The following is a 22,667-nucleotide window of genomic DNA, read 5'->3' on the forward strand; positions in this document are numbered from 1 at the left end:
TGTGTGAACTCATCTTCCACACTATGATCGGAAAATCTGACCAGAGAACAATGCAATCAAAACCAAACGCCTGGAGCCAGATAAGATGGCCATTATACTAACAGCAACCATTACTATGCGTTACCTACTCTGTGCCAGGCTGGGCACGTGCTACACACAGCTCTTTGTAAATATACCTTCATCGATGTCAGGAGGTAATCCGCCCACAAACACCTTGCGAGAGTATCGCTCCACTCTTTCTCCATTCTGGTGAGTGAAGCAGTGAGGTGAACCCAGGCCACTATGAAGAGGTTGATCCCCACGGCCATCATCCAAGAATCCATCTTCCATTGGAAACAGTGAGGACTGACCTGGAACAGAAAGCAGGAAAAAAAAATGCTAACAGAAAATGCTCCTTGCCACTGATCATCTTACACGAGAAACAAGGAAAGCAGGAGACTCAATAAAGCTTTTCTTTTTCTCACTGAACAACAAATCACTTAGATATGCTCTTGAATTTCCATCACCTTAAAGTCCCAACCGAGTCAGAGAGAAAGGACATGGTTAAACAGAGGCTGTTCAACTCTCCCCACTGGGCTCCAGACACTTCAGCGAGGTGGAATGGCAGTACAGTAGGAGAGAGCACTCTTTTGAAGGCAGCTGGCAGCAAACTGCACTGCCTTGGCAGGGTCCCATGGCCACAGGCAACCTGGACATGTACACTAAGTATTAAATTTGACTACCAGATGCTAGATGACTTAAATTTCTTTAAAACATCACATAATATAGCCTGCACAATTTCCTCTAAGAATGTCCTTAAAATAAACGTCGATTTTTTTTTGAGGGGGAGGTAATAATGTTTATTTCTTTATTTGCTTAATTTTTTTTAATGGAGGTACTGGGGATTGAACCCAGGACCTCATGCATGCTAAGCATGCGCTCTACCATTGAGCTATTATACCCTGCCCCCTAAACAAGTCAATTTTTAAAGTGAATACTCATGTTAATTTACCTAACTGATGGGATATTATCAAAACCCACTTAATGCTGTCTTTTTACTGTCCAGTCTTACAAAATTTAAGAGCTTTAGGCATGCAAAAGCTATTTTTTTTAAGTTGAGCAATTATCAGCTGCTACAGGTGGTATCTAATTCTAAAAACTAGTCATCACATTTGCTGTTAGAAAAATCCCATCATACAGAATATAAAAGCAGAAAAGACCAGAGATGCCAGTGTGGTTAATATCTTTCCCGTACTTACCTGCCAGCAAAATACAAACTTATAAATCATAAGCAAAACAAAGAACTACAAATAACTGTAGACTCTCTCTCAGGCACTGTTTGGTCACTTTCCCAGCTGCAGATTTACTTTAGGTACTACATAAGGAATTTGTTAATGGATCCGGCAGAAATGTATCTTAAGTTTTCTTCCTTTATTGAAACATTCCAATGTCTTTCTGTCACCACACTTGTCTTCCTTTCAACTTTCATTATTAAACACAAACAACCACCGCTTATTTGTTACGAATTTACCCTTTAAAACCACAGTTCAAAAAAGTTACATAATGAAGATAAAAAATGACTATAAAATTGGAGGTTATTTCTGGATCCTCAAAAACTCACTTATTTTTAAAGCTAAACTATTTAACTGTCTAACTCTCTTGTAAAAAGGAAAAACTAGTAAAGGAGGCAAAAATAAAGTTTACTCAGGCACCTCTAGGAAATGAATCTTTTAAAAATCCTCTAAAATTTCTAGAGCTTTCCCCTCCCCCAATGTTCGAAGTTTATAGGGTTAGTCATTAATTTAGCTAATCTCATTTTAAACCAAATGTATTATGCTGACTTCATTAAAAAAAAAAAAGCAGACATAAGGTATTCAAGTATAATTGAACCTCCAATATAACCAGGTATTTTGAGTCTAGTCAGACTGTATTTTCCTTTTTAAAGATTCTTAATTTTATTCTCCTAAGAAAGTCTTTCCAGAAAGAAAAAAAAGGAAACAAAACTTCAGATATAAGTAAGTTGAGTTTAAAACATAGGGCAATTATTTAGATTCAAATCCAAATCCTCCCATTCTGACTCTTTCAAAATTAGAATGTCTACAACATTAACTGTAACACATAAAGTATGTCTGGATCAAAGCTATGTTTCATCCCCCCGCCCCCAGGGTTAGAAACTGAGCAAATTTGGGTCCTCTCCAAATACAACTACACATTCAAAAGTTAGAAACAATAATGTTACCTCTCCTTCGCCCATATGTCCTTGCTGCATGTCAAATGAGAAAAAAAAAAAAAAACAACCTTTCAAACATTGTCAGAAGAATTAACCATGATTTTATCTACCAGCTTTAGAAACTGAAAAAACAAAAACTGACTAAATTCCTCATTTCTTGGTAAATATCTCAAAAAATAAGGAATTTGAATGTGAGAGGTCAATTTAATGCTTTTTTTTTTTAAGTTCCTCAAGGACACTGTAAAAGCGTATTGACCCTTTCTTGTTTTCAAGGAAGCTTTCTGCTATCACTGTCACCCGAAGTCCAAACTCACGTGAAACTAAGGCAGTGTGTAACATGGTCTAAACCAGCTCCTACCATACTGATCTGAATTTCTCCCACAAGTCCCTGCTAACTAGCCATTCAGTAGATATTTCAATATTTAATTCAGGACTTTTTCCACCATTACAGGATAAACAGCAAGTTTATACCATTTCTCAATTATTCCCTAATGAAAATTGTAACAAATGAAACCTTTGAAACTTCTGAACCTCCTTTTAGCCAAAGTTTCTTGTCCCTTATCAAACCTTCTACCATGTTCCAAATGTTGAAAAGTAAAAAGTGTGGCACTTTATTACCAAGGCTACCAAGAAGACAAGAAAAACCATGATACATACAACACTTACATGAATACTCAGAAAACGGCAGTATAAACTTCAAATCAGGAAAGCTGAGAAAATGTCTTCCCTCAAACAAACTGACACTTAAAAGTGCAGTTTGTCCAAATACCCTAATTCTATTCAACAAACATTTCTTGGACTGCCTGATCTTGCCAAGCACTATGGATAAACAGCACGTGGCCCTGACTCCAAGGAACTTAAAGACCAGACAGCCACATAAGCAAATAATGATAATGTCTCTATTACAGCAATTGGCACGTTAAATGTTAGGTGCAACAGGAGCGGAGGAAGAGGAGAAACTGGTTCTGATTAAAGAGTCAGAGACCGGAGGGTGTGGCTTTGAGAGGGACCTTAAAGGAAAAACAGGGAAAGGGCACTGCAGACCCGGCAATGTCACAATTGGAGACGCTGGAAAGCTCACGGAGAGGTGCCCAGAACAGAAGCATATGGAACAAGTCAGGTCCTAGCTGGAGAGGAAGTTTAAACAGGAAGCTGGGATAGGTTTTTGAGTTAGAAATTGCAGCACCTTTTAAGAGATCATTACACAAACTGGTCAGGGTTTTAATCCTTCGCCCTTTGGATAAATGCTAAGTTAAGTATAACTCAGTTGTAACTGAGTTATAACTTACAAGTACCATGTGCACATTTTTCAAAATGAAATTATGTCTCACACTAAAATACAATTTTATCATTACTAGATAACACCGCACGTCACCGAAGTACTTGGGTAAACGGATTAAAACCACATAAAATCTCCCTCAAGCGGTAAGGTTTTCACTTTAATAGTTCTTAAATTAGGGCGAGGGGAGGTATTTTCTCACTTAGTGAACCTGACAGAGGTTAGAAAGACAGATATCACAAGAGTAGCTGCTTGTTTAAGAACATTCTATTCATACAACTGCTTCAAAGACAAGGGAGTTTGGGGAAATGAATGATTTGAAAATCTTGTCAATCTTAAAAAGCTGATTGATGCTACTTGGATTTCTAAGAAAACAGATATTTGAAAAGGGTAGGCTTTTAAAGGTACAAAATTAAGGGGGAAACTTTCATAGCTCCATTAGTTCAAAAATAGTTTCAGGAACAGTAAAAAAAAAAAAAAGGTATAGATCAAAAGCAAAAATCAAATACTTTCTCAGAGTCTTCAAATGTATACTTTCAAACTTTGATCCCGTACCACAAAATCAAGCTGGTTAATATAACTCATGGTTAAATTCTGAGATTAAATTCTAAAATCTATTTAGAAACATTTTCCCATATTTAGGGAAAATAGGCTATAGGTATACAATGCTTGTAACTACAAACCTGCCCAAATTAGTACTGGGGAAAATAAAATGACAGTGACATTCTGGAGCATAGAAAATGAGAATATTTAAATTTTTGATTTCCACTTATTATAATGCTATTAATGCTGTATACTATTTTTATGTAGATTTTGACATGTGACATACACAGGAAATAACACAAATCATAAGTACACAGTTCAATGAATTTTCTATGACATGAACACACCTATGTAACCAAAACCCAGATATTAACAGAATGATATGTGGTGCCACTTCATCTATATATGAGAGAGGTTCTAAGCACCTTTTTCTTATCTATTTCAAATTATACTTGGCTCAAAAATATTAGGATGAAATACTTGTGACACAGATCTTCACCACTTTCCTGAGGAACATGTCAGACAGACTTCCAGTCTCAGATACTGTGAAAAAAGAAATCCTCTAGCTCCCATCAGAGTTAAACTGAATACTATTTCTATGTTTAGCTTTTATATTTATTTCTTAGTTTTGATTTATAAAGTCCTCAATAATTTAATGTTCAGTACTAAAATGGTTCAAGAACGTTCTAAATGGGTTGGAATCATCATGGCTATAAATTTTTATAACTTCTAGATGCATGCTGTTATTAGATCTATTGATAAATACTTTATTTCCAAAGGGTCTTTACCAGATTGCTTTCAAATGCCCTATATTCATCATTAAATTTCCTCTAGTAAAACATTCCACTAGTCTGAGATGCTCGACTTGCAAGAAGGTACAGAAAGACTTACCAGATCTTTTTCAAAATACATTTATATATATACATATATGGAAATATTGTTTATCTCTTAAAATGTATCTTTTTTCTCATTTGTTGTAAAATTTGTTACAGTCACAAAAGAAAGTATCCATAATAGTGGTATATTCATAAGGAAAAATGCAGCCATTTAAAAAATATAGCACATATTCCTGTGCACCAATGAGGCTCTCCAACTATGTATTGTATGGTTCTTACTGTGTGAATTCTAAAATAAAGAAAATATAAGTAGGTATGTGAGAAGATACGTAAATATTTTTTTCTAAACACAACCACTAGAACCTTTGCGAACAGGATCTAAGACGGGCAAAGGAAGAATGATTCTACTTCTTGTTTTACCCTTTTTTGTACTATTCATATTTATTACTACTGGGAGCACTATGTTACTATATTTGTTAATGGACTCTTTTTGGTTTTCTTCTTGGTATTTAGGTTAAAAGCAAATAAATGATACATTAAAGAAAAGCATCCTATCCTACATGAGGACATCTCATCAAATCTGGTAGGCCTTTAGGCCACAAGAAATAAAATATTATTAGCTTCTAGGTCAGTGAAAGACTGATCCTACTCAGGCTTCACCTCCCTCTCGCTGGCCCCATGCTGAGAAGGCAGATAGCAAGGCTACTCGGAAAAACCAGGGGAGAGGGCTCAGATTAAAAGATATTACCAAATAACTGATTTTTTCCAGTAGGACCAAAAAAAAAAAAAAAAAAACCAATCTATGTGGGGAAATTAGTCAAATGAGTAAATCAATTAAAAAGATATAAATCAAAGGCTGGAAGCTAAAAGGAGTTAATTTGTTAACAAAAGAATAAAGGTGGCAGAACCAGAAAGCAGACGATCATCTATCATCACAAAGACAGAAGCACACAACTCAACAAAGATGCAAAGAGTCATTTTAAATGATTTTATAAATCACCTCCTAATTTATTAATGGGCTCACTGTCACAAAATTATTTTAGATACAAGCTTAACAGGACTTCCTGTGTTAAAACTGGCTTGTGTTTGTACTAGCTTGTTGGTATAACCACATTCAAAGTATGCTGACAAGACATGAGCCAATTATTTATAAAGAGCTGCCTTACAGAAGGGCAGAGAATGAGTGTAATTTCAGTTTCTGTATATCCCTAACCCTCTTATCTATAAAATGAATGAAAAGTTTCTTATTTATAAAACGAAGAAATGAAGAGAGAATAACAAAAGATCCCATGTGTATATATGATGGTCGGACAGTCAGATGCTCAGTAAATAATAGTTTTTTCTCTTCCTCAAAAGTGAACTCCTATGTACATACTCTTAGCTTGGTCTTCAACAGTGACTCTCAGCTCTTCATTGCTATTTCAATGCTAATGACTACAGAGCACTTAGGGTTGACAATACGTTTTCATATTGTCTTTTTCCCGAAGGGATCGGGATCTTTCAACGTGCCCCTAACTATAGCAACTAGAACCACACTACATACATTTTCATTAAGTGACTACAACCTACATTTCTCCTGGGTAAATTATACCCTCCCTTTTCATAGATTTCTGTCCCCCACCCCTCCTTAAGCAAACAATCTTTCCCCTTTCATTCCAAAGAACTATATAATTAAGAGATGTTGTTCTATGCTAACCTTTAAAAGATCTCTTACTAATCTCGTCTTCTGGGACACGCAAATATTTTAGCTGATGCTTCTAAGTGAAAGACATCCGTATTTTGCTGTTCTAGAACTTTCCCTGCTGTAAGGTTCATTTTTGAAGCAGCTAATCCTAAGGGCTAAAGCAGTGAAATGGGAGGTTGAGGGAGAAAGTACCATGGCACGAGCCCTTTTACACAGAGGTGGTGGTGGTTAAATGTTAGTTTTCTGCGGCAAATTAAAGCTTCAAGTCAGGTAAAAAGGAAAATTAATCATTTAATCTGATGTCTATCTCAGAGCTGAACCAAGACACACGGGGGAGTGTGAGGGAAGTCTGACCTATGCTCAGCACTCTTTTCTGACTTAGCTGAGAAACTAAGATGCAGGCTTGCTTTTCATAACCGTAAGACGGATATTCTAACTGTATTCCTATTATATAAGACTAACTAGGAAAAGGTATCTGTTACGGAATGAATAGTGTTCCCTCTTCAAAATTCATATGCTGAAGTCCCAAACCCCCAGAACCTCAAAATGTGACTGTATTTGAACTAAGGTCCTGAAAGAAGAGATTAAAGTTAAAGGGCACTGGGGTTGGCCCTGACCCACTATGACTGGTTGGGACACAGTCATGAGCAGAAGAAAAAATTAGGTAAAGACCAGGAAAAGACAACTATCCACCAGTCAAGGAGAGGGGCCTCAGAAGAAATCAACCTTGCTGTCACCTTGATCTCAGACTTCCAGCCTCTAAGACTGGAAATAAATTTCTGTTTAAGCCACCCAGTCTATGGGACCTGTTATGACAGCCCTAGCAAAGAAACACAGTATCCAAAAGGTAGCTAGAAAGTTTTTTTTAAATACATTTAAAATACAAGGATTTCCCAAGAATGCCCCTCAAAAAAAATCTGTACAACTAATAACACAACAACAGTAATTTCTCTATAATTTGTAATTACTCTTTGTTGAATTACACTGGCAATGTCTTTTACAAGCCAGGAGTGGAATACAAAGGTAACGGCATAGTATGAAAACTGATGATTGAGCGCAGCCAAGGGGAAAAAAGCAACTTGACCCGCTGGATGAGTAAGCCCTTTTTATCTTCGTACGTGCAAATTCCAGTATTATTCCAATATGAACTGCTGAAGCTGGTAGACTGACTACTCTGAATCTTCTTTCTTTTTATTTACTTAGGATTTAAACCCCACTTCTTTCCAAAAAGCTTTGAGATTGCTTGAAAATTTCAAAACAAGTTGTACAATAAAAATCATAGCTGAAATTCAAATGTGCACAGGAGAAAGAAAGGAAACAGCTCGTTCAGATTTTTATCCAAACAAAGCAAGAAAAGTTTCAACTCAACAGAAGCCTGAAGGATGTAACTGCAGCAAAGTAGAATATATATAATCACCTTCCTAGTTTTTGAAAGCCTGAATAGACTATTTATGGTGGACAGGAAAGATCAGCTCCTGATAGTTTCTTAAAGTCTTAAAATTGAATAATGAATATAAGGCAACACAACGTATCAGGCTTTTATTTTCAGTTTTAAGAAAAAGCTGAATGGATTTAAGATGTGAAGGGACTGCATTTAAAAGGGCATAAAGTAAGTTTCAGGTTATGTATCTTAACAGACAAAGAAAGCACATTCAATCACAGACAAATTTTACAACTCCTCATAATCCCCTGCTTTGTGTTTTTTCCTTATCTTTAGCACTAATATTTCTAATCTCCCCAAAATGACATGAATTATTTTAATTTGACTATACACCAGGTGCTACGCTAAATTACTTTACATGCACTTAATCTTCACCGCAATGCTATGAGATGGGTAGTATTTGTGATTTTTGAATTTAACTTCATTAAACGTAATTAGTGCCTTACACTAGATTTGTAATATGGGGAGCCCCAAAACCTGAGCACTCAGGAAAACAAAGCTACTACGAATCAATACATGAATGAGATCGATTTATCCATAGAAGCAATCCACCATGGAAGATGTATCGTAAATCTGACTGAAGAGAATGGACAATGCCTAAGTCTAAATCAAGGTGACGAAAGAATTGTCTTAACATCCCTCCATCCCCACTGTGCTTTAATTTCAAGATTTTAAAGCAATCTTCTATAATCTGGACTTTGCTGTTGGAGAGAGAATGGGCCTATCACTTAACACCAGTATCTGGTCTACCTAGAAGTTCTGCTCCTCATTATGAATGCATAAATTGGCATCCGGTCCTAGGTGGATGGTTATTAAGAACTAACACTTGATCAAACCTGACAATCAAGTTTTGGGACCCTGCAAAGCTCAATTCTGGACCTAGGGCTACGGCAGCCATAACCCCATACTCCGGGTCTTGCCTGAGGAGCCAGCAAGTTTCCCCTCTCTGGCATCTTTGTTCTTTATCTTCCTATCTTTCAGTTTGAGACAATGTTAACCTCAGTCAGTATACTTTCATAATAAAATTTCCACATATATCACAATAAGAACCATCTAGTCTCCTTCTAGAGTTTACTGACCAATAAAATTTCAAAACATAAAATGCTTAGAGGAGGGGAAGTTACCTTTATTTTTTTCTTTGCCAAGTAAGGGTCATTAAAAAATAATCTATTCTTTTAAAAAAAAAAAAAGGATACCAACAGGGGGAGATAAAAGGAAAAAAAATCTCATCATAACAGACTCTAAAAAAAAAAAAAAAATTAAGTGAATTTGACTTTAAGGAAAACCCACCAGAGAGTTACTTCTTCTCAACTCAACAAAGATGAACGAACCCCAGGGGGAACTGATCTAATTTAGTGACTTCATGAAGAAACTGGGACAAAGAAGAGTTGATCATTTTGCCTAAGATCAGACAACAGTATCTCAAATCTTGGCTCACTGCATTTCCAGCACCTGCCTCTGGAACTTGGTCCACAGGAAAAGATAAACCCATGCTCCAACAGGAAGCCTTCCATTATTTCCCCTTCTCCTGACTGCCACTGTCACCGCTGTGTTTGGTTTTGGGTCTACAAACATTTATGTTGACATATTATGCTTTGGCATTACTTCTGGCAGCTGCAGCATGAAAAGACCAAAGACTGATGAACAAGTGAGGTTCTTACAGTCCCTAGGGGATCTTACACTCCCACTAACTCTCATAAATCAAATCTCCTAACTTTTCCCGGCTCAACAACTCTATTTTCTACAGAACACTGACTTCAAACACTAACCAAAACGAAATCCAGTCATAAAAATCATTTTTAATTCCACATTCCTTGGACAAGGAGTAGGATTTTTCAGCTTTGCTTTGTTTTGGAATAATGAGAATAAAGCTATTTAGTCAAGAACATCTCTTAGGTGGTGGGACTTACAATGTTAAGTTTCAGCAAATGAAAGGCATTACGAACACACAACTCTGAAATCCACATTCAACAGGAAAAGAGTGGGAGTAAACAAGACTTCTGTATTCCACCCAATTATTTTAAACTATAGTACTATAAAACAGACACTTAAACTTTATTTATGCATTTATTTTACGTATCATATTTTTAAATTGAAGTATAGTTGATGCACAATATGTTACAGGTATACAGTATAGTGATTCACAATGTTTAAATGTTATACTCCATTTATAGTTATTATAAAATACTGGCTCCATTCCCCACAGTGTACAGTACATCCTTATAGCTTATTTTATACCCGATAGCTTATATCTCTTAATCTTCCACCTTCATCTTGCCCCTCCCCTCTCCCTCTCCCCACTGGTAACCACTAGTTCCTTCTCTACATCTGTGAGTCTGAAAACAGTTTTTAATTCTTTTAATTCCTTTCATGAGTAGATGGCCCCTCCTTCCCTATGAAATTTAGTTTGCTTAATATGCACATAAAGAGACTCAACTGTGCAATGGTAATATTTAGAACAGGCAAGGAGAACTTACTGAAGGCGCTAGAATATTAAAGGCCAGTAAAACTTCACTTTCCTTGTCCTCATCAGACAGCAAACAGCGAATGACCTCGGCCTCCACAGTGTCGAGCCCCGTGGTCTTACGCTGCTTTTTCTGATTTTAGATCTGATTACCTTCCCTTTCTCCTGGGACATTTTTTTCCAACTACATGGAAATGTTTATGTTGAAATTTCAAAGGTCACTCTACAGAAGCTAATGTCAGATGAAGCCACTCTTTGTATGTTGTCATGGGATTCTCAGTTAGTCTCACTGCCACCAGTTTCAAGACAGCAAATCAGTTGGCTCTCAAAGTTTCAAAAAGTTCCTGCCCTGATTTGGAGGAATAATCATTATTCATAAAAAGCTGATTGGTTAGTAGTAACTTGCAGTCACCATTACAGAGCAAACTAATGTCATTTCTCCACTTGCTGAAGCATAACTACTGTATTTTCTACCTGGTACTAACAGTTCTGTGAATTTAGCTAGGGTGAATCAGTTATCACTTACCATTAATAAGCAGAGAGCTATCGGATCCTGGATATGAATAGTTTAGACGACCTGAGGGTAAAAGAAGGCCGTTACTAAATGTATTTTTTTCATAGGTGGTTTAAACGTATTCAACAATAAAGCTGAAGTAACTGCATTAAAAGGTATTTAAAAAGCTATATTATGGGAATAAAACTTTGCTGCCCTAATGAACACAATGAGTCAGAAGATGTATCAAACAGCACGTTCACAAACATTCAAAAAGGGAAAGTCTGAAAGTGGGAAAACAAAATTTCCCTCATATTTAACTATCTGGTTATTCTAATTTCCAAATCTCCATCCAAAATAATTTTCTTTATACCATTATGTTCTAATACCAGCTCATAATAACAACTTTCACGTTCTTCCCCCCATAAATGTGCAATTTTTTCTTTCATGTGTAGTTTTTGGCTGCTTTTTGAAAGTATATAATTAGGGGGGAAGGTAAATAACTCAGTGGCAGCATGCGTGCTTAACATGCACAAGGTCCTGGGTTCAATCCCCAGCTCCTCCATTAAAAAATAAAAATAAAAGTAGGTAATTAGCAGTAATTTTTATATGATTCATAACAAAAGTGCTAGTCTTATGGCCTACATGAAAAGACATGCTCATGAGTTTAAATTCATATTTTGGGGAATAAATACAGAAGGTAAAGAAACACATTTCATTGTACTTACACCTGAAGAAAACATCAAAACACATGGCACAATGCCCGGAGCACAACAGCATTCGATAAATGCTGGGTTAATTTCCTTTGAATTATGAAGTGGTTCAAAATTACATTTTGAGTCTAAAATGGGCACCCAAGATATCCATGGAAAAGAGTTTATAAAACTCTAAAATTTTTGGAGGATGCCCCATCTTCCAAGTTGGTAGCCACAAGTAAAGAGGGGCAATGCATTTCTGTTTTGGAAGCGTTTCTACACGTAAGTCGAGGTGTCCAGACCACATACCATGTACCTAGTTCATGCTACAAGTCATAAAAATCATTATGACAACATTTTTATGCCACCATATTATTCCACATGCCCTTCACAAGGATGGTGGAAAACCGTCAACAAGTCTTGTTCATCTGAGGAATGGATAGAGGAACTTGATAATTATCTACCATAGTCCAGCACTCTATAAATCAGGAGTGGTATGAGAATTTTAAATTGACTCAGAACTACAGACTACAAACTACAAAACTACAAGGAAGCAGCAGTCTAAACTCTGACCCCACAGAACCACAGCAGGCTCTCCAAGACAATGAAAAAGTGGGCAAGCACTAGCGGCTGAGGCAGGCTTTTCAAGATGCCAAGAAGACTCTACCTAGTTCCAATAAACACTGCAGGAGTCAGAGCTAATATGTGACCCTATCAATCCAACAGCTACAAATTTTTAACTCTTTGGAAAGGAACTTTAGGCCACAACTATTCTTCAACCTCTCAAAAGCCTGCTTCTTTGAAATAGTCTCCACAGAAATAAACTCATGCCATTAAAAAGATGAAATGGTTCTCTGTTGCTAATAGCTTTATTTAATCCATACGCAAAACTTGGGAGTCCAACGTGAAACAAAATCTGAACTCAGTTTTTCTACAATTTAAAAAACCAAATACAAGGATTTTAAAAATTGAGTTGCTAATTGTTTCACTTAAAATTCAGCTTGTTTCTGTTTAGGGAGGTGAGGTAGGGAGAGATGGGCGAGGAGGAGGTAAAAATTAATTCTGGTATTTCAATTTCTTCCTAAAAATTACTTTCATTATTTAATGCTAATGTACACAGCCAAGTATCCAAATCCAGTGAATTCCAGCTGAACTGCTTTAAATATAAGCCCAGATCACACGACCTGCCACAAGCATATCTTTAAAAAAAAAACCACAGACTTGAGATGCTGGAATAAGAATGTGATCTTAACTGTTAAAAACTCAGGGTGGGGTGAGTACTGTTTCTGAATCACTTAACTCAAAGTAGCAGCTGATTTTCTATAATGGAACATTTGCATAAATATTGTAGCTGTAAAACTCTCTAGTAAATGAACTAACAGCTATCACACATCACCACTTCTATTTATCATAAAACGTTTTTTAAAAAGATGATATAAACACAGAACAAAAACATTTAACAATATTAACTGAAGAAAATATTCTGTTATTTCTAAGAAGATATTTTAATTTTTGTAATGCTAACATGGGAATTGAAACCATGGGCTGTCCCATATGAACCATAATGTCTCTTATTTGATAACAAAGAGAACCCAAAGGACAAATTCCCAAACTAGCTGGCCCAGTTTAACAAATCAAGTTCCACCTTATCAGAAACTCACATTTGGGGTAGCTTTTAAGGAGAGAGAGATAAGACTATCTCAACATGACAGGCACAAAAATATCCCTTAAGATCTGAGTCTGCCTCAACACACATTTCCTAAAGAGATGCCACCTTCTGCCCCAGAGATAGGGAAGCCTTGATGCCTTTTCTGCTCCTTAGACTTCCAAATACAGTAGTCCTGCCCTTCAGCTAAGGCAACAGGGCACTGAAGGATCACTGGCAAAATTCAGTTTAACTCTGAAAGTGATACTTGCTTTTATTTTTTGACCTGTTCTTATTACATGAGTCCTGTCAGGCTGGACTCAGTTCTGGCCTCTGAGTAGTAAATACACCTGTAATATTTTGTTAAACCATCAGCGATGCTTTCAGTATTAACAGTGACATTTAAAAAAAAAACAAAAAACCTTAAGAAAAAACGTTCATGATGCTCCCCTACCCCACCTGCCCAATCTTTCTATAAATTCTTTAAATCATTCAACTATCTAGAGTCATCCATTCATGACATCTATTATGGAGAACGCGTATCGTTTGCCTTCTGGGAATCCTCCAAAAGGTCCCACTGTAAGCACCGCGGGACTTTACAGTCTTTTACAAGCCTTTCACATTCTCCTTGTACACCTTTCATTTCTGCTCCAGCATCCTCTCTGCTCTACAGACGCCGACTTTAACCGGCATATCTGCATTTCCTATTCCATGGCTGGATTACTGACAATCCCGCCCCTCCCCCCGAGACAGTGGTCCTTCTTCTTTGTTTCCACAGGAGGATATTTTCAAGTCTTTTTTTGTTTGCTTGTCTGTTTTTCAGATTCACCTTTTTCCAGGGTATCTTGCCCAAAAAAGGAAACCCCCTTTTTTAGATTAACTCACCAAATTTTATTTCTCTGTGTTGTAACAGCCAACCTTCTTAGGTAATCATTTCAGCTACTGGTTAACTTTCTTATCTCTTTCAAGTAATAGGCGCTTTTAGGAACTAGAGCTTTTTTTTTTTTTTTTTTTTAAACCGAGGGACCTTGAGTTTCCTGTTTGGACACCAGGTAAGCACTCTATGAGTTCATTCCACGGAACTTAAAACACCAGCATTTCACAATGAGTAAAGTGAAGTAAAATAAAAATCACTGAGATATCTAAATATGAATGTAACCCAGTGTCTGTAGGTTTTGTTTCACTGGTTTTTTGATAATTCATCTACCTACAGACATAACCCAGGTTTTGGCACATTTAGAATTGACTTCCTCAAGGGAGAAGGCAGGCGTTAGGATTTTAGGCAAGTAAATCTATTTAGTGAATGAAATGCAGCCTCTGAGGGCTCTTGGTATTGACTGTGTTATAAATACAAAGAAATACTGCCTGATCAGCAGTCCTAACCTTAGGGGACACAATGACAAGGAAAGTAGTAGCCTCTGGAGGCCAGCTGTGGCATTTGGAGCCAGAAGCCTGGCATACATCATGGAGAAGGCATACACTATATTTGGTGACATGACTCAACCTAGCCAAATATAGGCAACTGATACAGTGTGAGTCTGGGGAACCACACTACCAAATTCTACAGCCTGGAAAAGATTCAGACTCCGACTAGGCAATTCTATGCTAGGCATTTGCAAGTTGGAAAGAACCAGTATTTACCAACCAGAATGACTAAGAATTGCTGCGGGGAGGAGGTGCTCAAAAGAACAGTATGTCCCATCATATTCTTTTTAAGACGCTAACTAAAGGAACCAAGTTAATGAGATGAAAGGAGAAAAAGACTAGAAGGAAATACTCTAAAATATTGGCAGTAGATGTATCTATCACTTACAAAATTAGATAAAATAAGTTATTTTCTAAAAAGTAACCCAGATATTATTGCTACTGGCGATTCAGCAAGAAATGATATAATAAATGCTGCCACTTCAAACATATAAACAACAAAAAATATCAAACGTTCTACAGTGCTATTAGGTTTCATTCTATGACCTTCTCTTTTCCAGTCACACCAGTATTGCTGGGGACGTGGTATGGGCCACAGAATGATAAGAGGGGCTAACTCTGCAAGGTTGTCTAAAACATAGCCGTGCAGTCCAACAAAGTGACAAGCAGTGTGAAATTCTGACTTTTTTTTTAATTGACTCACAGTATAAAAACTTACATACTCCAAAGAAAAAGGAGAGGTTTTCAGAGGACAGCACTGAAAACTGCTAACAAGGGAAGGATAAGCAGGGACTTAGGCCCAGATCTAAGACAGATCAAACATCTACACACATGACCACATGTATGTACATATTTAACAAGGATGCTCCTCCCAATTGTGCTCCTGCTAATTTTATTTAGCTCACATCTAAGTAAGCCAAAGCTGTACTGCCATAAATAATTTTTTAAAGGAGGTGCTCCACCTGCCTTTCCGCATCTGCTGTTTTTTTTTTTTTACCAACACTGCCCGAGACTTGCAGCAAGATGGCGCTGTGGGGACCTGGACAATGCAAGCAAGGTTCAAGAAATGTGTAATAAATTGTTTTTGAATACCAACTTTATATTTACACAAATGCAGAACACCTATCAATATGAACTAATAAAAATGTGTTCATTATTTTCTATCATTTAATGATACAAAGGTAATCATTTTTAATAATTTATTCTATTGACCTAAAAGTAACTCCTCAAATCAATCAGTAACCTTATTCTACCTCCTGATCTATCTGTGATACAACCAACTTCCAGTAAAGACATTTCCATACAAAATTACAAAGGAGAAACTGACTAGGACTGACATCAACTGGATGGAGAGTCTTACACCCTCTCAAAGAGCCATTTAAATTACACACAGACACACACACACACACACACACACAAAAAGAGTTTAGGCTAAACAAAACTCCTCTCCAGGACGGATCTGACTTTCAGTTTAAAGGCCAGGGCTTCTAAAAAATACTTGAATTCTCTTGCCTATCTCTTCAAGTTCATCTCTCACACTGCCATTTCCCTTCCCACATCGGCTACTCTAGACAATCAGAACTCCTGGTCCATTAACTCCTGGGTTCCTTCCTCTGTCTGGAATGCCCTCCTTTCTTTCTGTCCCCAGTGTTTTACCACTCCAGCTTCCCCTGTTTTGTCCAGGTAGATTCCTTGTTAGGCCTCACATCCTATGGAAAGTCCCTGCCCCCAGCCACCTGGGGTTCACGTATCCCTATGGGCACCATACAACACTCTTTACACTTATACTATATTTAAATCACCTGTTTCTAAACTCTGTTCCTCTAGGGCAACAAAATATTTGAGGACAGATTTGGGGTCTTGCATGTCAGAGCTTAAAGCAGAGAAAGATGGTCAATAAATAGCTTTTGAATGAGTGATTGAAACAAAGTCAGCAACTGGTGGTCTCTCTGCCATGGCACACCCAGTGAAAAGGGTAGAACCGGGCCAATCCCATTTTGTGAGCTAGGTGAAATTACTTAGTTTCTCTTAACTTCAGTAAAAGATATTTCTATTGACATGTGAGAAACTCATGAGATAATTTCTACAGAATGCCCAGAAAAGTCCCCCAGTCTGGAGTGTGTGCTCAATGAATATTAATTCCCATCCCCTCACCAACAGTAAGCCAGAGGTAATCAACAATTTTCCACTTGTGAGAGAAAGAAAGAGGAAGGATTCCTCTTAGCCAAATAAGACCCAAACTGGAACCGTGGAGAAGGGAGTGGCCAACCGGGGGATTTCTCAGCTTCAGAGAAATGAGAGTTCGCTAATGTTCTTAGCTACAAACGAGGATCTCATTCTTCTCTAGGGAAGAGAAGAGAAAAAAACCTCTTTACTTTTATGGTAGCCAAACTGGCAAAGTAGCAGAAGTATTTTAGGAAATGAAAACTTCAAAACTTCAACTTTAAAATATTCCTTTTAATAAAAGCCAAGGAAGATCTTCCTTTTGTACCAACAGCTCAGATTTAATTTTTCAACTGGGATATGATAGCTGAAAAACAATGTAACAGTGGCAAAACAAACAAACGAAAAAGAACATTTATCTTTAAGATAAGTAAAGTCAATGGGATATGTTTCTACAGATTGAGGAAAGTTTCATATACAAGGATTGCTTTGACTAACTCAGGGCAGGTGCAAAGCTGGAAGATCTAAAATCATCTAAGAATTTCAGGCAGAAGAGAATGTCTAGAGAGACACCAGCACAGAGCTGACCCAATTAAGGAATTCAAAAGATTTCCTACTGCCAGTAAACCTAACAACAAACCAGCAAGCAGGAAGGCTATTTTTATCCCTGCCAAAGGCCTTCTGACTCTGGACGCTACATTTAGAGGACAGAGCAACAAGATAACTTGCCTTAAGAGGATGTTATGATACCAGTGATTAATGGCAATTTTTTAAGCTGTAAAAAAAAAACTAGGCATAGTTTTTAATCCAAAGTAAACCAGCCAAAGCCAGTTTAAAAAAAAAATAATAATATAACGAAAAGAAAAGTGGAAAAACAGACCAATGGATAGTAGAAAAGCTTTTAAGTAATCCAGAAACAAAGCCAAGACAGTAAATTAAAATTCTCCCACCTTGCAAACAGTTGATTAAAAGAAGCCTGTGTTTTAAGAGACACATTTTAAAAGAAACAGTGAACAAAAATAATTGCAGAACTGGCCCAAGGTAAAGATGATTTTTGAGAAATGGCTCTTTGTACTGACATGAAGATCAAGACAAACTTATGAAATCCCTATGGACCACAGGCTAAGTTGCTTGCAAATGACAGAACTTTAGAGATGAGAAAAGTCCCTCTTAACATTGGTTACTAAAGTCCAAACCCCAAAAAGCAATCAGCAGAGTCAGCAATGGGCTTTCTGCATGCATACCAACCAACAACTCTAATCACTTCTTTAATATAAATGCTGATGACTTTATTGAAACTTAACGAAGATCGCGCTTGAATTTCGTATCTAATCTAATTTCACCTTTTGTTATTTCTCAAAGGCCCAGTTCCTAATTTCCTTTATCAATACGCAAGGCACTGAGTCTTCCTCTTATTACCCTTCAAAACTAATAAACAGGACATCCCAAAGATGTCTGTAAATTATTTGGAGGATAAGCTGCATGAGGCCAAGAGTCTTAGTTTTTATTTCCTGATATCCCAACAGCCTAAAATAGTGCTTGGCGCACAGTATATGCCTGATAAGTATTTGTCTTATGAATGGCCTCCCCTCGCTTTAGACTTTCCATATGTATCCAAAGTGCTTCTCAAAGCGGAGTGAGGGCAGGGGTGAGGAGGGAGAGCAGCGCATCTGAATCACTTCGGGAATACAGATGCTTCAGTCCCATGACAGCCCTGGTGAATCAGAATCAGCAAAAATAAGCCAGCTTGGAAAAGTTCCTTCGGTGGTTCTATTTTGATCTCCACCCCTAAAAAGGCAGCCCTTAATAAGAAACCAGCAGGTGTGAGATCTGAATGTTTTTTACGAACGATTATGATAAAATACAGATCTAAAATTCTGTCCCGAGTCTCCTAAACAGAAATTAAGAAGCATAATGCCTTACTTTCTGTCTAAAGTATACTAAGGTAAACTTTTTTTTTTTAATGTTTGTTTCTCTCTTAAAAGCTACACAGTAAGTACCTAAACTACTAAACCAGAAGCCAGAGGCTACGTGATCCTATCTTGATCCTCTAGGCACCAGTTAGTTGAATGACTTTACAAAAGCTGTTATATCTCTCTGAAATGCAGTTTCTTCCACTGTAAATCAGAGATCACAAAAGTCACATGAAAGGTTACTGTAAGGATTTAAGTTAAAAGATAATTCTCAGAAGGGGCATATATTCTTATAAAAGCCAGAGAAATGGTCTCAGAAGTAACTGCCCTTTCACTTGACACTGGTTGTTAACAATGCTTCCTATACAGGCTGAGCAGGTCCACCACAAGAAACACGCTGACCAGCATCAAATGTGTCCTGTGGCCGACTATACCTAGTCATGGAATATGCTCAAATGTTTGTAGAACCAGAATATAAGCAGAAGCTAAAATGTAAGGTACTTCCAAACCAGGTGACTTGAAGAAGGCCATCTCCCCCTCCTAACAGAGACTGCCATATTACCCAACTCCAGGATGCACCCCACTTGTCACATGACTCCCCCTGCCTCCTGGGATTGTGCTGGATGAAGCCTAAACAGTTCACACTCCTAACCATGCCTCCAAAGGCAAAAAAAATGGCTTCAGATGCCAGAGACAAAGTTCCAAGATGACATTTAGTGGAGATGACAATCTCTGATAGGGTAAGTGACAGCTCACTCTTCTCTGTCTACTTCCCCACCATTTCCTCTATTAAATTCCCTTTTTTGTTCCATTCTTTTTGGTATTGGGGAACATTCTAATGGCAGGAGTTTCAAGTAGAACAATTAGAGAAATTCTCTACAGCAGTGTTTCATAATCTTGTATAAATATTAAGACCTCTTTTGAAGACACTTCCCAGAGGCTCCCCACCATAACAACTGAAGCCCTCATGCCCCACTTCAGTAGATGCTACAAGTAAACAACCACAACAAAAAACCTTAATAATAAAAGGCTACTGTGAATTCAGCAACACTTGTAAATATATTTTAATCGTATCACATCAGCATCCTCGCACATTTGGAAGATGATCATGCACATATACATGACAAACCTATCACCTAACTGGAATGCTTGGTTCTGATAGGTTCACAGACCCCATCAAATAATTCCCACGGCAGAAGAGGCCCTGTGGTCCACAAATGGAGAACAGAAACATTACATAAGGCCAAATTTAAACAACTGCTTCCTGAACACAGTATTTTTAGGCCTACCTCAAAACAGAAAGATGCAGTCTAGAAACAAAACCTTCACTCAACTGAATGCATTTGATTGATTTCTGGTGATAGCCCTTCTTGCCAGCTATTCAATAGGAAATGCTGCCACACCCAAGTCACATGAAGTCCACACGCTACTTTCCATCATTAAACTCGAAAACCTTCCATTTTGTCACTTAGGAATACCATGCCAGAGACTGTATAGAATTGCTGATGGTAATTTAAAGATCACTAAGTTCAATCCATCCATTTACAGGTGAGGCAACCAAGATCTAGAGGGAAGTGACCCTCTTAAGCCATGTAACTGCTAACGGCAAAACCAGGTTTTAATAACAACCCTAAATTCTTCTCTTTTTTTTGTCTTACAATTTGGGGAAATGTATAAGAAGCTAACAACGTCTGATTATTTACAATAAAGAGCAAGTGACTGATTTAAATCTATTTAATTAATCATACCAGGCATTTATTATTTGGAATATCATAGCCAGTACAAGTTAGTTTTTTTTCATTTTGGGTTCTTCATACTTCAATTAATCATGGCTACTCTTCAGAATGAAGATCTGCATTTTACTGTCGGTTTCTCATGAATTAAAAAAGGGTCCTCTAATTGGTAGACTCCTCCTCCTCTTTCCCAATATATAGCAACTGGCATCAGCCCAACTGGATTCCAAAGAGATTATGGAACTGCTTTCCCTTCAGAGTTCCATTAATGTTCTTAATTGACTGGTTACCAGGTAATACCCAGAATAAAACAAAGCCTTGCTTTTAGAACGGAGTGCACTGGTGTAGGGCTGAATTCAGAATCAGTCTATTAGACAAAATAGCGAAGCCCAGAGGCAGCCTGGCCATCTCAGTATCTGATTTGAAAAGTAGTAAATAGTTTAAAACGAGTTTAAAAGTATTCCTTTTGCCATTTTTTACTGCTGAACAGCAACAAATTTGCCGGTTTTGTTTTTGTTTTTGTTTTTTTTCTTTTCTCCTTCCCCTCTTTTAACTTTAGGATGGAGGATAGTGGCAACATGAGGGCAAAAAAATAGAACAGTGAACAGAGAAATTCACAAATCAGGCATATACAACAGCTGATAAATGAATCAGCTGCACACCATATTCAAGTAGAAATTCCATGCATGTCAGGAAAAAATAATTTTGCGGCACAATTATGCAACTGTTCCATCCTTCCTGTAGCTAAACTGAATGGAAAGAGAATCCTGGATATTTTTATGACTATGAATCAAGCAGCATTGCTTCCCCACCCTCAAAGTCAGCAAAGGACGTACTCCAGTGTTATATAACATGATCGAGGAAAGTCTTAGCCCTTCACAGAGAACTCCCCATTGTATTACTCCATAATCAAAAGGGTTTTCATTATGCAGATTATTAGCATATAGGGCTGTTCTAACAGCTGTCAGGAAATGAAACAGCAAGTCACTTCTCTACAGAATTTTATATAGAAGGAAATAACAGAAATATATTAAGTGACACTATCAGAAGGTACAAGATACTATTATTAATTTGGATGTGGTGCATGAATAAAACGGATCTTTACAAATGTTCTAGGTGGACCTCTTTCTACTTTTTTAAACTGTAGGGAGGTCCCTAATATTTAACACAGACACATTGTTGACAAAGTCTGAGAACTTTACTACTTAAATGTTGTTCAGATTTCGTTTCTGAATGGAAAATATTATTGTTTGTCCAGATGGTAATACCTATCCTTAAATTGTACATAATACTTAACGTGACAATGTAGATTACAGAAAAGCCCCTGTTAATTTGCTACCTGACTGCTGCTTGTCTTCTGACTTGGTATTTCCTAGCGTTAACTGTCACACATAGTTTATTCCTTTACCAATCCCGGCCCTGAATGTGAATCAAACAAAATTATGTCACAACAGCCATAAAATATGTAAGCCTTAATACAACTGTAAAGAGGAAAAAAAGTTAATGACTTCAAAGAATCTTTGGAAGAAATGTTTAGGCTCTTTAATCTTCTAATAAAATAAAAAGTTTCCTGTCACCTTTCCCTCTGCCCCACTTTACCCTCACCTCTCACCCAGGTGATAGCAGAGTTGTAACATTGTTTTAAGATGTCTATTCCGTTTTCATGGACTTAAGTAAGATCCTTCATGCTCAAATGTTCAGGATTAAGATAAGGAGACTGCTTGAGTAATTATGGACTCACATCATGGATGACATAAGACAAACTCCCCCTTTGTGACAACTGCTTATAGGATTTTCAGAACAAGTAAGAACAAGGGTCAATATTCTATCACACACGCGTGGAGGGTAGAGGACAGAGGATCACTACTTTGTACTTACCAGTACGTATTATATAAAAAACTGGCACATGAGGATCTGGCCAAGGCACAAGGAGCCTTTAGTATGAACCGAGCAGGTTTCAGTTCAGAGTAAGGAAGACTTCAGCCCAACGCTACGAGGACATCAGTGTTGACAAGGACCACATTTTGGCCTCCCTGGCACTTCCCTTTTCCCTCCTCCCCTTGAAAAACAAAACAAAAAACAAAACAAAACAAACCCCAAAACAACAGCAGTCCTCCACCTGGAAAAGTACAATCACGCAGTTT

General features: G+C 37.4%; 1 protein-coding gene across 7 annotated transcripts in view; it reads right to left on the bottom strand.

The window, feature by feature from the left end:
- Positions 1-22,667, bottom strand: part of CPEB4 (cytoplasmic polyadenylation element binding protein 4) — a 62,576-nt gene that overhangs the window by 14,409 nt on the left and 25,500 nt on the right. For 3 of the 7 annotated variants that reach the window (XM_072947218.1, XM_015234964.3, XM_015234965.3), the window contains 2 exons: positions 10,983-11,033; positions 177-350 (listed from right to left, as the gene is read on the bottom strand). In XM_072947218.1, coding sequence (XP_072803319.1) covers positions 177-350; positions 10,983-11,033 — 225 coding nt within the window. Of the gene's footprint in view, positions 1-176; positions 351-10,982; positions 11,034-22,128; positions 22,241-22,667 lie in introns of those variants that run through there. The other 4 variants (XM_006198970.4, XM_072947221.1, XM_072947219.1 and 1 more) reach the window with 3 other exon arrangements.

The sequence above is a fragment of the Vicugna pacos genome, chromosome 22 (genome assembly GCF_048564905.1).
Source record: "Vicugna pacos chromosome 22, VicPac4, whole genome shotgun sequence".
Lineage (NCBI taxonomy): Eukaryota > Metazoa > Chordata > Mammalia > Artiodactyla > Camelidae > Vicugna > Vicugna pacos.